The sequence below is a fragment of the Eriocheir sinensis genome, chromosome 9 (assembly GCF_024679095.1).
Source record: "Eriocheir sinensis breed Jianghai 21 chromosome 9, ASM2467909v1, whole genome shotgun sequence".
NCBI lineage: Eukaryota > Metazoa > Arthropoda > Malacostraca > Decapoda > Varunidae > Eriocheir > Eriocheir sinensis.
In genome coordinates this window covers 16,313,983-16,331,642 of record NC_066517.1, presented here as the reverse complement: position 1 = coordinate 16,331,642, position 17,660 = coordinate 16,313,983, and the positions used below count along the sequence as shown (strand labels likewise).

Sequence of the window (17,660 nt, the reverse complement as noted above, 5' to 3'; positions counted from 1 at the left end):
TATCAATTTTCCCGAAGGTTTTACTCAACGCGTACACATATAATAAAAAAAAAAAGGTTTATCGTGGAGGCACGTGTTACGGGTCTCGCGGACAGTGACAGAAAGGGCGATACGTGTGTGTCGTGCAATGCAATATTATGTGACATCATCTGCCTAGCTTTTCCCTTCGTAATTGCTTTGCTTATTAAATTAGAGCACTGAACAAAACAGGGGCGCTAGGACAGTGAGCAAAAACAAGGGCTCATGTTTATGAGTGTAATGCAATATAAAACATTAATTAGTACAAATGGAGCAGAAAGCACGTACCACCCTGACTATTATATAATGTGTCATGATCCGACAATTCATTTTTCCCCAGACTTTACTGTGTTCCGAGACCTTCCAAGGAACAGATATCGAGCTTTATAGTGACGTACCGGCCTAGCTTATATATAGCACCTTAATTTATGAGCCGTCCTTACTTTAACTTGGCGAATAATGCCGTCGGTCTCAGGTTGGACATGTTATCGCTGAGCGGAGCCGATCGGATAAGTGAAGAGGTAAAAGGAAGGAATGTGTAAGTTTAGGTATAGTGAGGTAGTAACAAATCTGCTGCTGGAGTCGCGGTGGAGAGAGTGCCGCACTGCTGTCCTCGCCTCGAGCCTCAAGGAGCGAGTAGCCTACCCCTACACTAGCCAAAATATATTCGAATATACTCAGAAATCCCCGAAACGTGAGTGAACAGTGTAGTCTTAGCTGTAGTTATAATTGTGTCCTTGTGAATGATATAGATATTTTGCCATTGTCATATTCTATATTGCATAGCTGGGCACGATAACAAAAAACATTATTCCCGATAACCGATAACTGATAATGGAAAACCTTATCGGTGATAACCGATATTCGTTAACTGGAAACACAAATATAGGCGATAATCGATAACCGATAACCGATACCCGATATAAATCCACAATTCCGATACTAGCTAGCGATAAGTCCGATAGGCGAAAACGATACTATATTGATATTTCAAATAAAAAAACATAGATGAACTCAAATTTTCATCATCTGTATTTTAGAAAACTTACAAAACCTTAAAACCACACGTTGACACGTACATATGGACGGTAATATTAGAAACGCCTGAACCGGCCGGTGTTGTGTTATTTGGCGTCCCCACCGTCAAAAACTGGCGCTTTTGTTTACAAACACTGGTCTCTCGTGAATTGCGCATGCTCAGACCAGCAAGCGTAGACCTGTGCAGTCTCACAAAGCTTTTTAACCGTAATTAAGAGTTTCCGGAAGGCTGAATCAGACATACAGTACCACTACCACTATTCTCGCTGTTTCTAGAACGACACTCTGTACGAGTTGTATTTCTATGTACAGAGTGTCGTTCTAGAAACAGCGAGGATGGTGGTACTGTTTGTCTGATTCAGCCTTCCAGCAACTCTTAATGTGTTAAAAAGCTTTGTGAGACTGTCCAGGTCTACGCTTACTGGTCTCAACATATGCGCAGTTCACGAGAGACCAGTGTTTGTAAGCAAAAGCGCCAGCTTTTGACGATGGGACACCAAATAACACTACACCGGGTGCCTTCAATACCATGGCATGCTCACAAACGAAAATGGAATATCAAATTTGAGGCAGTGAATAATCATTTTGGGGGCAAAGTTAAATGATTTTTCTCTTTGATATATCGATTTTTGAGTCTAACAAAAAAATAACCACGCATGCGCAGTAGGGAGGAGACAACGTTTTTTTTTCTGAGGCGGAAAAAAGTAGCGATTATCGCTAGTTTAGTTACAAAAGTAACGAAGATACCGATATATATTAAAATAAGTAGCGGATGGCCGATAACCCAATTTTGTTATCAGCGATAAAGTATCGCGATAACTTATCGCGATAACGCCCAGCTATGCTATAGTGTGAGGTTGGAATATTTTAATAATGATTAACAACTATTTATTGCTCTTTGATATAACGTCGGTGACGGGTTCGTATTCGTGATTCTGTAATGCTGATGATGTCCGTGTTGACAGGTTCAACGAAATACCGGAAAAAAAAAAAAAAAAGGTTTTGACCGAATTATACAACATCGAGTCGAGACGGGTATTTTACTCACCCTTCATCGGGGCGATAACAGTCTTAAATGACGGAACATTATTAATTTAACTCGTCTTTGTAAACAGCCAATCGAACGCACACATAGGGCCTACCTACATCAAACAGCGAATAAAATAAGAAAACATCGCTCATCATAAAGTTTGGAGCTACTGTTGGCTGAGTTGGGTTGGTCTCAGTTGACCTAGAAAGAGGAGCTAGGGTACTTATAGGGGGTCCTGGGGGGTCAAGGCTCCTCTACAAAAATCTGGAGCTTACTGAAACAATGAGAAAGTATAAATGCAAAGTAGCCCCGCTACTGCCCGGAGATAAGGGGCGTGGGTGTTGGTAATGCATGGCCATGATGCCCAACCTCGGTGGAAACAAGTACCCTCGTCCTTTAATGCACGTCTCCAACTCACAAACAGTCAACAGTTCATTGGTAAAAATACACAAAACTACCCTAGCAGCGCGTTTGTAGGCGAGTAAGTGGTTAAAACTTTACATTAATCCCGGATGTGTGCGTGGTGGTGATGGACGGTGTGCGGCAGCCACTGCGCCACACAGCGACCACAACAACACCCGGGCGAGGCAGAGAAGGCGCCGCGGCGGCCTTATCTTCCCTTCACGGCCCTGGGAACAAGCCATGACAGGGCTGCAGGACTCGGGGCGGCACATCTCAGGCTAGGGGCAGCAGGTGCGTGGCGGGGCGGGGCGGCGGGGGCTAGTCAGGGGAAGGCTGGGTCATGAGGTCTCAGGTCATGAGGCACGGGAAGCAAGGTCATGGGGTGTCCGAGGGGGAGGGGGTGTACTTAGTCGCCAGTGAGCGGGGGTGTGTTTGATTGTAGTGATGCTTATGTGTACTGACTGGTCGAGATCCACAGTCAACACAGGACAGCTACTGGGATGTTCTCGAGGGTGAGGCACATTGAGAGGTGCTGTTTTACTGACAGTCAAATAAGTCGTCCATCCCTACAGCCTCAGTGATGGCAGCAGCACACTGGGCCCTATTTAACAAGCTCAAGCAATGAGTTGGTCAAATATAGTTTAGCTCCCACCTCAAAATATGATACCTATACGCCTTCATATTAAGGTTAAAGGGCAGACTTTCTTGTCCTTTAACCATAATATGAAGGTCCACATGGTAAAAAACTAACCTAACATAACCAAAGCTAACCGCTGCACCCTTGATTATAGCCATCACCCCTACTCTCTTACACATTGTCAATGTTGGCATGGTTATATTAGTTTAGGTTAAACTGTAATGCCAGAATTTTCTCTTTACTCACACACGACCTCTGTGTGTAACGAAACACACAAAAATTAATCCAGACAAGGAAAAGTTTTGCCGGTGCCAGGGATCGAACCCGCGACTAGTGAGACAGGAGAGCCACTTCTTAACCAGTCGGCCTAAGAGATACCTCCCTCGCAGAGGGAGTTATGGGAGGCTTGCCCATCAGGCTAGTCGCCGCACTACAAAACTATATGTGCCTTCATATTATGGTTAAAAGGCATTTATATTTGCCCTGTTACCATAGTATGAAGGCCGAAGTGATAGCGTACTGGACCCACATTCGCCGCGTGATGGACGACGCGGGTTCGAATCCCCACGCTACCACTCGGATTTTTCAGTCACCGCCGAGTGGCTTAAAACTACCCACATGCTGTCCTGAAGACCACCCATCAACCAGGGTCCAAGCGAATCAAGAACGAGTTCCGGGGGGCAGCATGAGCCAATGCAAGATGGCGCCACTATAAACACTCGCCTGCGCCAGAACGGGCTGGGCCGACCATCAGGCCCCACCTGGAAGAAGACTTGGGCCGACCATCAGGCCCCACCGGGAAGATGCCTACCGGCGCAATAGGCAACAACGTAAAAAAAAATAAAAAATAAAAAATAAATAAAAAGTTGTTCCAGGACAGCACAATTTAATGAGCTGTGAGTGAAAGAGATCCTCATTGAAATAGTACCGTATGACAATGTGATAGAGTGCTTGAAAAAAGAGGAGACCGAGGAATGAGAGGACTGGGTTACACAAGGTTGGAGTGTATGGATAGGAGCAAATGAAGACTTCTCGCATGGCTAAGCCCCTGAGAATTATAAAAAGAGTCATCAAAGTAATTAGATTGGCATTGCCCTATAACATTTGTTAAATACTGAATTGTGAGTTGTATGATAAAAAACAGTGCTAGGTTACTGTCAAGCTCTCCTTATGAAATATTTGTCTTCAAAACTGTAGTGAATGATGAATATTTTGGTTGCAATTCTATGTAAGTAGAGGTGGAATTACATAACCTCTTTTTGTTAACACACGTGTTATTGTTCGTATGTTTTTTTTAATCTGTATCTTTACAGGGTATTTTGTACTTATTATATCTGAGAGCCGAGTGAAAGTAAGCAAAGATGAGCAACATAAAGATGAACCAGTTTGTGGCGGGGCTAAAGTCCCGCCAGGAGGAGACCCGAGTGAAGGCGGCTTGTGACCTGCAGCGCTATGTGACCACAGAGCTGAGAGAGGTAAGTCACACATAGAGGAGGAGGGAGAAAGATTGATTGCTGAGAGTATAGTTTTTTAATGGGTGATATCAATATATCATATAGAATTGCAAAATACATTTCCAGTGGAGGGAGCTTGTTCTCTAACCATGTTTTTAAAAGTTATCTATTCATATCCTCTAATGTTTGTATACATTATGCCAAAGGGAGATGTTAAAAGTCATGGTAAACAGTAACACTAGTGCCTTTTAACATAAAATAACACTCAATATTGCTACATAGATCACAAAGTTTTATAAAAACATTTTAGAATCTTGTACCCTAAAGTAACATTGTGCTTATACAAACTCATTTACCTACACTTAGGTACTTAGAGAAAGGCCTCACTCTGTACAGTGTGACGGGTGAGCTTCAAGGTGGTTTTGCATGAACTGTTTGTTTGTTGCTACAGGTGTCGGTGGATGCTTTGGTGGCCTTCCTGGATGACTTCAACCAGCACATCTTTGAAATGGTCACCTCTAATGACATCAATGAAAAGAAGGGTGGAATTTATGCCATCAGTAAGTACCAAAAAATGGGGAGGCTGAGCGAGAGGGTGATGAATATTGAGTGACCTAAGGGAACGTATCACATGTAACTCTTTGGGTAAGGCATTAATTAATAAGACAAAAGTAGCACCAGCAGTTCACCAAGACTACATAAGTAAAAGGATGAAGGAAAGCAATTAAGGAATGAAAAATGGATATTAAGTTATTGTTATTGATGTGTAGGTCTCTCCAGCAGTGGCTAGAGGAAGAGGATCAACATGATGATGATGATGTGTTTGGTTCTGTTGTGACCTTGAGTGATGCTGTGTTCTGATCCTCACAGTGAGTCTGGTGGATGTGGACATCGGGCAGACAGGACACCGCATCAGTCGCTTTGGTAATTACCTGAAGAACCTCACCAACAGGTATATATTTGCATTCTTTTTTGCTTCATACTATTTGTTTTGCATTAAACCATGCTCCTCAACTTTTGTCTCACTTTTTATGGGATTAATTTCCACATCTTAGATTGCTTTTTCTTTTTCTCAATTTTTGGTTGATGCTCATTTGGAAATAGTTGAGCAGTACATACCAACCAAATGGAAACTCATTGTTGTTTGTAGTCCTTAAATGTCATGCTTCTCAATGGTAACTAGAGTTATTCTTTATATCATGAGTGAACCATGAGAGACTATCAGCTGTAGCTGATTTGTAAACGGATCTTTTTTGTCATCACTCTGTGGAGGCTTGATATCCTGTCTCTTCATGCACAGTCCTGACACTGGTGTGGTAGAGCTGACGGCCAAGGCGGTGGGTCGTCTGGCTCTTACCTCAGGTACGTTCATGACCGAGTACGTGGATGACCTGGTGAAGAGGTCCTTTGAGTGGTTGCAGGACCGTAATGAAGGGCGCAGGCTGGCTGCGGTGAGTACTGGAAAGGGGCTGATAAGGGGGGTAGTGATGTTAAGGATCATTTTTTATTCTGTTTGTTTAAGTAACTTTCACATCCACATACTACTAACATTGAAATATTCCCCTTTACTGTTCTTTTCATTCCAGTACCAAATACATTATCTGTTTACTTTTTCTCTCATTTATATGTAGCTACTGACATGTGCCTTTTAATGTTCAGTTAGGCTCAAGTAATGGCTCCTCCTTCATGATTGTTTATGTAATAATGCTCTTCACTTCATCCCCTTTACCTTCCCTCCCACAGGCACTGCTGCTGCGTGAGTTGGCCCTCTCAGTGCCCACCTACTTCTTCCAGCAAGTGCAGCAGTTTCTTGATGTTATCTTCCATGCTGTACGGGACCCCAAGCCAGCTATCAGAGAGCATGCTGTGGCTGCCTTGCGTGTTGCCCTGGCCATCACCACACAGAGAGAGACCAAGGAGATGCAACAGACCATGTGGTGAGGCTGGAGGGAGGGACAGGGAGGGAGGGAGTGTTGCATTTGTTTGATGTGAGTTGTGGAGGTTTGCAATTGTTCCTTGGTGTATCATTGGATGACAATGGTGTGATAGATAAGACATAGGTAAGGTATAGTACTGTTATAAGTGGTTAATGGGTTTATTGGTTTGTCGTTAGGTATGGGTAAGTAAGAGGATGGGTTAATGAATATGGATTTCAGATGCACAATCGAATAACATTCACACAGATGAAAAGGTGTTGTGAAGGCTTTGTTTGTTAGGTGCTTTGATCAATGAGAGTAAAGTGGAGGAAACAATGATTAAGAATTTGTATTGCAGTAAAGCACACACGCAGAGACTTTAACTAAACAGCTGCAGGAAAATAATCTCAACTCATTTTCCATCCAATCCCTCCACCACCACCACCACCACACATGAACCACCCCCTCTGCACCACTGCGACAGGTACAAGCAGTGTCTGACAGAGGTGTGGGCAGGCTTTGAGGACCCGGGCCACGGCAGCAAGGAGCGCAGCCTCACCCGGGAGGACCGCGTTCATGGGTCGCTGCTGGTGCTGAATGAACTACTCCGCTGCAGCAACACAGAGTGGGAACGCCTCACCCAACAGCTCCACCACCTCACCCACTACCAGGCTCCTGCACCCAAGAAGGCAGGTGTTGATGGAGTCAGTTGCAGGAAGTTAACTCATATACTTGTTCATCCTGTTCATGGCTTAGAGGGACAACGTAGGGTTAAAAGGAGTCATTGCAGTCATCCCCCGAAATTTGTGAGTAGTGTACGAGGCATCGATTAGTATGTCTACCAAAACTTAAATTCTCTCTTCTTCCCCACAAGCTCAACCAGTTCCTAAATCAAGGTAAATACACTGACTTTTTTCAAATCTTTATGGAGGAAATTTCATATCTATTAATCTATTGGTATGTTTGTGTTGTGTGTGTGTAAAACGTATCTAAAATAACGAGAAGTTGAGAAAAGTTAAGGTAAAAATCACTATGCTGCAATGAATGAACTGTGTAAAATTTTAGGGTGGCAAACTTCCAAGTTGTCCTCTTGCAATGTTTACAGGAAATGCCACAAATTTGGAAATCCATGAATGTCAAATCTGTGAATGTCGGGGGATGACTGTAAAAGTGTGCCTTTGTCAGAATATTCTTTTGTTGATCATTGCTCCAAGAGAAAGCACAACAGTACCATGGACCTCAGCATCAAGAAAAACGATTGCTAAATACTCAATAAGGATCATACTTCTGTGATGCTGACGTGACTTCCTTGTATCCCGCAGGAAGGTGTGTCTGCAGTGGTGAAGCGTCTGAGGGGAGGTCAAACTTCTATCAGCGCGCCATCTCATTTGACTTCCCATGATCTCCTGTACAGCCTGCCCTCCCACGCCAACCCCGGCATAGGGTAGGGTATAGATGCTTGATGTGTAGACATTTATTGCAATGCTCAGAGACATGAGTGATTTGCTATGAATGATGGTAATGTATTTGTGTGTATGTGTGGTGAGGAAAGTATAAATTGTACTTATCTACTGTTAAGGGTGAATGAATGTATATTGCATGTTTGATCTTTGTGTTTGTTTTTAATTAAAAAAAATTCTCATATTCTGTTAAAAGTGTATAGAAGTTTTTTGCTCTTTGTGCTCCTTTTTCCTTAAGTCAGAAGATGTATTATTCCCTTATTAGTTTTTTTTATTTTTTATTATTATTATATGAACCTTTGTGAAGTAACAATAAATTTTAATAATAGAAAATATGAAGGAAAAGTGGTAAGAGGGAAAGGATTTGATTATGCAAGAATAAGAGTGCATGTAGCATAGCAAGTGTAACCTTCCCTATAGTTGCCACCCCCTGAAAGACTCTCTGAGCAGACATCATGGTAGGTGCACTAAGCTTTGCCTCCCTCATCAGGGGTTCGGAGACCACCATCCTGGACCAGCCCTGTGAGAGCCGCACCTGCAGGGACCTCATCCTGGAGAAGTACGACAACATTAGCGCCCAGGTGAGGAGCATGAGAAGGAGGAGGAGGAGGTGGAAGTGGAGGAAGTATGAATGAAGGAACAGTAGGAGGAGGAAAGCAAAGATTATAAAGTTGACAGTGATAGCTGCTTATCCAAGACTCCAGGATACTTATCAGTTTTTCCTCAATGTCAACGATTAGTTCCTGTGTATATGAAAATTTATGACTATTACAGCTATCCTGGTGCTTTCATGTATTTCAAACCTTAGCAATGTTTTGTGTCTTAATTTAACACCTATTCCTTCTTTCCCTTCCTGCAGGTCCTGAATCAGAGGAACAGTCGAAACGCCCTCATCCAGACAGCTCTGCTTCAGATCCTCCCAAGGCTGGCAGCCCTCAATAAGGAAAAGTTTTCACAAAAGTAAGGGAGCCATGGTGTGTGCATGTGTGCCCGAGCGTGTACGCTGGTGTGCTTGTTTGTGTGTGTGTGTGATGGGGGCGTGTGTGTGTATTTGTGCATCTGTGCCTGTTTTCGTTTTCTGCATTGAAGTATTAGCATTTTTCCACTAATTATCTTGCAAATCATCTGTCAGTGGAGTGAAGCATTTCTGGCAGTGACTAGTGTTTCATTCCACCTCTGTACTCTTTTTTTCTAATATCATTCCTTATAGTTCACTTAATATTCAGCTCCTTTTCAAGTCAGATTGAATATTGCAATGTTTTATGCTGTCCACTATTTTATACTCACCTTGGTGTTTTTAGCAGTCGTATAGTCAAGCTAGCAGTCACATATATCCCTTTACTACAAATATTAAAACCCTCACCATCAGTCAGTTTTGGGTTTAGTCTTGTGTGGGTCAGTTACCAGTCTAATAATATTGCTTTGATATGGAGTCCTTCCATACCAGTGACTTGTGTGTCTGTCTTGTAGTTTGTGAAGAAGTTCCTCCTTGATGTAACTATGTATTTGTACAGTCTGTTCATCCCTAGCAGCCACTGTACAGTCCTGTAATGTCCCTGTGTTCCAGAAGTGTATCATCCTCACTACAATACTTCCAAACCACTACTTGATAAATGTATAATGTACCATGTGATCTGCAGTCCCTTGTGGTTGATTTTGTCATGTCCATCAACTAACCAACGCTGTGCGCAGGTTATACAAGTCCCGTGTTGTGTATGAGTGTGTACCTCTCTTTGCAAGCACCCCATGTCCCGGAAACCTGTGTTTGTTGACGGTCAATTGGCGCAGGTAAACCGCTCCAATCTGCCCCTTGTTCTCTTGCCCAGTGCTTCCTTTCTCTGACTGACTGGTCCTTCAGTGTGTGTTAAGACCATGACACAAACTGTACTTATTTCATTGTGCATTTTCATGACATCTTTTTACGTGTGTTTTGGAACCTTATTGGTACTAGCCACTGACAAACATTTTTATGGATTATTTTGTGTAAATGCATGAATTTTTCCAACCTTAAGAATGCAGTAAACTTCATCATGCTGTCTGTTATCACTCACTTGTACACTCCACCAGGGCGGGAGACATGGATGAACAGTCAGTACTCACCCCTCAATTTGATGCTTACCACCCTACAGTTGCTACACTCATCCTCTTGTGGTCTTGCTCCTGACTGTTGTACTAGCTCTCAGTTGTCTGGCTTCAAAGGAGGATTTTTACCCCCAGGTGCCACATGAAGTCACCTGAACACTTCTTTGCCTTGCTGCCATGAGCAGGATTTTTTATATGACCTCAGACCTTTTGATTACTGGGTATTTCTGTTTTGTTTGTCCTTCATTTAATTTTCATGATGCCCTATCCTTTTTTTTTGTTGTTATATATGCAAATGTTTTGATATAGTTGGCTCTTTTTTCAAGATGCCCAAGGAGCACGCATGTCAGTTTCTTAATACTGCAGAGACTGTCTTGCTTGTGTCGGACTTTCATCTATGAGGACATTCTTTAGCTGCTTTTGATGGTGTGGACAAACATGCTGGAACTCTTTTTTTTTCTTTGTCCCTTTTAAACTTTGTACTAGGTGTCAAAATATTAACTTTGATTAATCCTCCTCTCCCAATTCCAGGCTTTCCAAACTCATCTGTTATATCACTTTTTGCCTTAATAGTTTAAATTGAAATCAAAGGAAAAGAAAGCACAGATTGTCTTTTTTTTGGTTGAAAAATTAAACAAAACCAATAAGAGAAATTTACTGAAAGCAAACACTGTGTATGGTATATAATAAGTAGTCTGTCAGATTTATGTTAACATGGGACTTTACTTTTTTTATAAATTTGTAGTTTTGAAATATTAGACACATCAGGTTAGTATTACCACAGAGTAGAGATTGGGTGAATGGATCCATCCTTCAATGAGAAATTTGTTGACATGGTCATGATCATGAACTGTATCAGGTGTGGATATTGCCAGAAAACATGTGGTAGTACTCATCCACCCTTTCCTTCTCTGTCCATGCCCTCAGCTACCTGTCAGCCACCATGGGGTACCTGCTGGGCTGTCTGAGGGGCAGAGAGAGGGAGAGGCCGGCTGCTTTCATCTCCTTGGGGCTGCTGGCTGTGGCAGTGGGCCCAGCCATTAAGAAGTACCTACCTAAAATTATGGAGGTGATAAAGGCTTCACTACCCACAAAGGTGTGTGTCCCAGACCTTATTATTCGACTTCTTCTATTTATATTTGTTTTCTTCTCTTGTGTTTTCTCTTCTGTGGTTATTATACTTATATACTTGTGTTGTCCCTGGGAGTCATGACACAAATATTTTCATCACTCACCCTTTCACAATGGGTAGGGAGTGATGTGTCTCCCTTCCCACTGTGAAGTTGATTTTATGTATGTCATTTTGTTTATGCATGTAGAAATAGTATATCTTTGTGCCACATGTCATCTCTTCCACATACAAGGTGGCACTTGAAACTGTTGAAAAAGAAGATGAGCCTTTTAATTATAGACATGAACCTTGTGCTTGTATTCACATTTTTCGCTGTCACCTTACCTCCTGCAGTACTTACTAGTAGCCACCAGTTTCCTCATTACACCATCAGCAATCCAAGCAAGATGAAAATGTTTTGTAGCCTTGACTTGTCCATTTGTATTGGTGAAACAAAAAAATAATGAGAGGCACATAGAAACTCTGTTAATTCATGCACCATCAGTCATTACAGCCTCACCCTTCCCCCACCCTCAGGACACGCCCAGCAAGAAGCGAGTGGTGGAGCCGGCGGTGTACGTGTGCGTGAGTCTGGTGGCCCGGGGGGTGGAGGGGGCCCTGCGCGCTGATGTGAAGGAGCTGCTGGAGCCCATGATGGCCAGTGGTCTCTCTCCTCCCCTCACTGTGGCCCTGCAGGAGTTGGCCACAGAGATACCACAGCTAAAGGTTGGTTGGTTGGTTGACTTCATAGTCCATACAACCACTTGCATTAGATATTTTTTCCACTTCATTTAAGATCTCTCTTTTGCAGTCATTTATTAGATTTTCATATATTGTATTGTCTGAGGATTTACTTTTGTCCTTTATTTTTATTCCTCCATATTGCCATCACCAATAAGGTAAAATAAGGACATTAACCCATAAGGGTTGGGCTAGAGGACTATTGTCGTTCTCGCAGCGCGCGGGCGGTGTTGATAGATTTTGGAAAATAGGTGTCTTTCATCAATGCCCCGTGTGGCAATTTCAAACGAAAACATAATAATTTATACTGTTTTTTTCATCGCCAATCCTTCCTCTCCACGATGAAATAGATTTGAAGTGTCTAGGTTGCAGCACAGCAGAGATATGATGTTGGGAAGAGGTGCTATTTTTGGCCAAGCCGAGTGCGTCAGATGGCGGGAACTCCCGCCACCCGACACTCTCCGCCTGAGCGGGAATTCCCGTCACCCGACCCACACGGGTTAAACAAGAAGATTGCTGTCACCACTTGTCATTTCACCATTCTTTATTTCGTAACAGAGAGACATTGCTGAGGGTCTGCTGAGGATGCTGTCCCAAATCCTGATGCAGAGGCCCCTTCCAAGTCGAGCTGGTGCCCCTCCTCCCCCGCCCTCCCCCGACCACCAGGACACGGCCAGCATCGTTCTGGCTCTCAGGACTCTTGGATCCTTCGACTTTGAGGGCACAGGTGAGTTTGGGTTAAGGATTGGGAGTTGAGGAGGCAGGGAAGGTGTTATTGTATTGGATCCCTGAATTCTCAGAGTAGATGTTAACAATAAGAAATGAGTGAATACGAGGAATAACGGGATTAGTTTGACTTTATGGCAGAATTGAGGACAGTATTGTAGAATGGCTGGGTTTGTTGAGCCAGAATGAGTACAGAGTGATGAGAAGGAACTGTTAACACCATTCACCACAGAAGAGGATTCATGATAGATTTTCAGAGCTGGGGTGAGTACAGGGTGATAAAAAAGTACTAACACCATCCAGCACGCTAGCCACCAGTCACCATACCACTCCATTCTCCAGGCCAATCGCTGATGCAGTTTGTCCAGCATGTGGCAGACCACTACCTCACCAGCGAACACAAGGAGGTGCGGCTGGAGGGGGTGCGGACCTCCTGCCACCTCCTGCGCCCCACCTTTGCCACGCTAGGCCGACGCGCCTCGCAGTCACAAAAACACACCGTCTTCAAAATCGTCAGCAAGATCCTCTGGGTGTCCGTCACTGATATAGGTATGAGTGTGGATACTGATGGGTGCAGTTAATGTGCATAACAGGATTTATCATTGACATGCCTAATTCATAAGAGATACCATATGGAAGTTGTAATTATACAGAAAAAGTACATATTTGGCGCCACTATAAACACTTGCCTGCACCATGACGGGCTGGGGCCGACTACCATCCAGACCCCTCAAGCAAGCCTACCAGCGCTATAGGCGTAGACGTATATAATAATGAAAAAAAAAAAAAAAAAGGATGAGTATGTTTATAACTGACAACCCTCCTCACCCAGACCCTGATGTGCGGCTGTGTGTGTTGGCATCACTGGACGAGAGTTTTGACGCACATCTGGCCCAGCCTGAGAACATCAACGCCCTCATCTATGCCCAGAGTGATGAGGTGTTTGAAATACGGGAACATGCCATCTCCATTCTGGGCCGCCTCTCAGCCATCAACCCTGCCTATGTCCACCCTCAGCTGCGGAAAGCTCTCCTCAAGGTAGAGTGGTGACTGATAGGATGGAATGGAAAAAGGTTGTAAGGTGTAATGCATAAACCAGGGTAGCACTCCTTTCATACTTATAAACCACTATTCTGACCTATGGACTTTGATGGGTTGTGAGATGTGTTGATGGACTTGTTGACTGTTTTTTGGTCACAACAGATGTCAGGGTCTGAGGCAACAGTGCTTGAGAAGTTTGTGACTATGTGGTGTACTCATTTTACTTGGCAATCTCTCCTCCTTTGACTACAGTATTCCTTTTCCTTTAGACTTAACCTTATAATTTTATCTACCCTTCGGTGGGAATTGGGTGTTGATGGTTTTGAAATTCAGGTTTAATAGCTTGATTATTTTTCATTCATATGTTTTGTTAATGTGTACGTTTGTGGGAGATTGTTAAATATTGTAACACACCCTACATTGCATTAATTTAGAATAATGTATGATATCTCCGCAATTCAGATCCTGGACGAGCTGGACTACAGTGGCATTGGGCGCAACAGGGAGTTGAGTGCGCACATGCTGGACCACCTGATAGGCAACGCACCACGCTTCATGAGGCAGTTTGTGGAACCCATCATGTTGGTACTGGTGCCCAAGCTGAGGGATCAAGACCCCAACCCGGCTGTTACTGTCTGCATCCTCACTGCCATCGGAGACTTAGCACAGGTACCGGTGTCTTGGTAGTGCTTGCTGGTCTCCCTATTCTTCACTTGTTTATGGGCCCTTATCTTCACTGTATTGATTATTTATTCTCTTTTATTCTTTTAGCTTCTGCTCCCCATTTTCTTCATCATGCTAGTGCTTGCTGGTCTTCCCATTTTTACTGTTCTGCATACTGATCCTCATCTTCACTGTATTGCCTATTGAGTCTATTCTTTTAACTTTTGTTCCTCTGATTTTTCATTTTTGTCTTCTGATCCTCAAGTTTTTTACAAAGTTTGTCTTCTGGTTCTCTCAAAGTTATGTCTCTTGGTCCTTTTATTGTGCATGTTTTGCTTAGGACACATCATAATTTTCAAGTGGGTATTTTGACTCCCTGGCTTTGTCTTTGTGGGAATGGAGCCATTGATGATGACGATGAATATTGTTATGGCTTTAGGTGAGTGGCGGGGAGATGCAGAAGTGGCTGGGTGAGCTCATGCCACAGCTGCTAGAGATGCTCGGGGACGGAACATCAGGGTGGAAGCGACGAGTGGCCCTGTGGACTCTGGGTCAGCTGGTGGAGAACACGGGCTATGCAACGCACCCCTACACCCAACACCCCACCCTGCTGGACGTGCTGCTCTCCTTCCTCAAGACAGAACAGCAGCCAGCCGTCAGGTAAGGGTGTGTATGAGAGAGAGAGAGAGAGAGAGAGAGGGATTGATTTATTGATTTATTTTAGTGATTTGAAGTTAGAGGGAGTATGGATTTTAGTGATGATTTGAAGTTAGAGGAAGTATGAATTTTAGTTATGAAGTGATGTTTGAGAATAGAGACAATTTTAGTTCTTGATGTGTACTAAGTTTCTGGCGTGGCACAGGCGGGGCACCATTCGAGTCCTGGGCTTGCTGGGGGCTCTGGACCCCTACAAGCACAAGATGAACGTGGGCACCATCAAGATACAGGAGGATACGGGTGTGGCCGTCATCTCCATCACTGACCCAAAGACTGACGATCTCTCTCCAGGTAACTACTTTTCTTTATGCTTACTTCTTCGCTTTTGTTTCCACTCATCACAGATTGATTTCTCCTTCAGATAGTATTTGTGCTTTTTCATGTACATTTGGAAAGAGAAGTGCTCATCTATAAAGAATCACAAGCTGCTCTTTGTTGGGCTTATTTATACTAAACTGTTTTCACTCACCACAGATAGATTTCCCTTTAAATAGCATTTTTACCTGCTCATTATAGCTCTGAAGGAGAAGAGGTGCTCATCCATCAAGAATTGTAAAGCTCTCATGCAGTATGATCTATAATATGAAAGTTGACTTTACCTATTCACAAACCTACCTTCAAACTGAACAGGGAGAAAGGTAAAGTTAGATGCATAAGCTATAGCTGTGCGTGGGTGTGATGCTCATCTCTATTGCATAAGGAGAAGTACATGTGAAATTTTGGCCAATCTAACTTATCTTAACCCGACAGAGATGGGCACGAGTGAGATGCTGGTGAACATGAGCTACTCGTCCCTTGAGGAGTTCTACCCTGCGTGTGCCATCGCCATGCTGCTCAAGGTCATCAAGGATCCCACCCTCTCACAGAACCACAATGAAGTCGTCAGGGTAGGTCATTTCAGCGGGATCACACCTACTTGTTCTTAACTTATTTGTGTGTTGTTGTATTTACTAATTTGTGGCCTCTCATTATTGTCTACTAGTATACTCTTTTCTAATTTATTTGTTTGGTTATCATTATAATCAAATATACGGTACTGCTTTTTTTATTTGGCTATCCTTTTACTGGAATAATTGTCTCAAAGTTATGTTTTCTCCAATTTATACATTATTTAGTTCATGTTTTCACCCCTTATTCTCACCTTGATAACCACCACTCTGTATTACCTTTCTTTCATCCCATCTTCACATGCCAATCCTTTGTATTATCAAATCTCTGGGGGCCTGGAAGAGTGCCATGCTTCCCAAATTCTCTCTATATTACCATCAGATATTCTTAAGTATCTGTTTTATCTCCTCCTTACAGGCCATCACCTTCATCTTCAAGTCCCTGGGGGTGAAGGGAGTACCATACCTTGCCCAGGTGGTCCCCTCGCTCCTCACTGTCATCAGGACCTCTGACGCCAACTTCCGGGACTTCCTCTTCCAGCAACTGGCAACCCTCATCGGCATTGTCAAGCAGCACATCCGTAACTACCTGGATGGCATCATTAAGGTTCTAAAGGTAAGCCAGGTGATGGAGGAGGCTTAGGAGAGTGATTGAAGCTAGAACAGGTAGTGGATAAAGGTATCTAGAGTAGAAGATAATTTATAGGTGTAGGGCTTTGTAAACATATGTAGGCATGTAAATGTAAACAGAGGCAATGTAAATGTATGTAGGACTTTAGGACTTGAAAAATAATTTGCTATCACAAGGTAGACATTATTAACCATTACTAATTTTGTATAAGACAAGTAAGCTGTTGAAAGGCCATAGATTGTGCATCCCCAGCATGCAAAGATAAAAACGCTACAGGTATATACATTTTTATTGGCCATACCAACAGCCACTTTTCATATGAGGTAGATGAAGCAAATCTCACCTAGCCAGTGACACTAATTGCCTCATCTCCTTTATCCATATTCATCAATCCTTTTCCATATGACCTTCCTTTCCTCTCTCACCTCCTACCCACAACTCCCTCAAACCTCTATGTCTCCTCCTACAGGAGTTCTGGGTGACGGGTGGCAAGCGCGAGACCACCATAACCATCATCACGGTGGTGGAGAGCATCGCGGTTGCTGTGGGCTCAGAGTTCAAGGTGTACCTCAAGGAACTGGTGCCCATGATACTCAAGTCCATGATTCATGACTCAAAGGAGAAGCAAGTCACAGGCAAGGTAAGAACTCTAGGAAATGCTTATAAATACTGTCATTGTGTTTGTGATGGGTTTTGAATTTTGTTTAACGTTGTTCTTTTACTATTTCATTAGAGGTGGAAATATTTTTGCCATCCCCATCCTTGAATGAGGCACAGACACCTTTCAAGAATCATGTTGAGATATGTTAAACATTGTAATCTTCAATTAAGTTACATCCAAAGGATACTGCAGTTTGAAATTTGTCCTGTACCTAGGGATATCACATACAAAAAAAAAGAAGAAAAAAAATCAGTCAAACTTGCTAAGCCTGAGCATATCATGAGATTCACCAAGGGTTTCCAGTTCAATCATTGTGTAAAATAGTAACAAAACTGAAGTAAATTGTTGTGTGAAATAGTGACAAGACTGAAATAAATTGTCATTGTGAGTTCCTTTCAATGACACCTGCTGTATGTACCATCATCTAACCTCACCTTTTTTTTCT

General features: G+C 43.1%; 1 protein-coding gene across 1 annotated transcript in view; it reads left to right on the top strand.

Annotated features, from left to right (window-relative positions):
• Positions 1–2,573: 2,573 nt before the first annotated feature.
• LOC126996009 (serine/threonine-protein kinase mTOR-like) overlaps positions 2,574–17,660 on the top strand; it is a 32,903-nt gene continuing 17,816 nt past the window's right edge. The window contains exons 1-21 of the mRNA XM_050855996.1: positions 2,574–2,779; positions 4,439–4,600; positions 5,031–5,139; positions 5,450–5,531; positions 5,880–6,030; positions 6,323–6,516; positions 6,980–7,188; positions 7,822–7,939; positions 8,446–8,536; positions 8,815–8,915; positions 10,965–11,133; positions 11,686–11,874; positions 12,448–12,616; positions 12,958–13,164; positions 13,448–13,653; positions 14,119–14,325; positions 14,759–14,979; positions 15,182–15,327; positions 15,787–15,923; positions 16,342–16,539; positions 17,024–17,194. Coding sequence (XP_050711953.1) covers positions 4,487–4,600; positions 5,031–5,139; positions 5,450–5,531; positions 5,880–6,030; positions 6,323–6,516; positions 6,980–7,188; positions 7,822–7,939; positions 8,446–8,536; positions 8,815–8,915; positions 10,965–11,133; positions 11,686–11,874; positions 12,448–12,616; positions 12,958–13,164; positions 13,448–13,653; positions 14,119–14,325; positions 14,759–14,979; positions 15,182–15,327; positions 15,787–15,923; positions 16,342–16,539; positions 17,024–17,194 — 3,189 coding nt within the window. The 5' untranslated portion in view covers positions 2,574–2,779; positions 4,439–4,486. The remainder of the gene's footprint in view (positions 2,780–4,438; positions 4,601–5,030; positions 5,140–5,449; positions 5,532–5,879; positions 6,031–6,322; positions 6,517–6,979; positions 7,189–7,821; positions 7,940–8,445; positions 8,537–8,814; positions 8,916–10,964; positions 11,134–11,685; positions 11,875–12,447; positions 12,617–12,957; positions 13,165–13,447; positions 13,654–14,118; positions 14,326–14,758; positions 14,980–15,181; positions 15,328–15,786; positions 15,924–16,341; positions 16,540–17,023; positions 17,195–17,660) is intronic.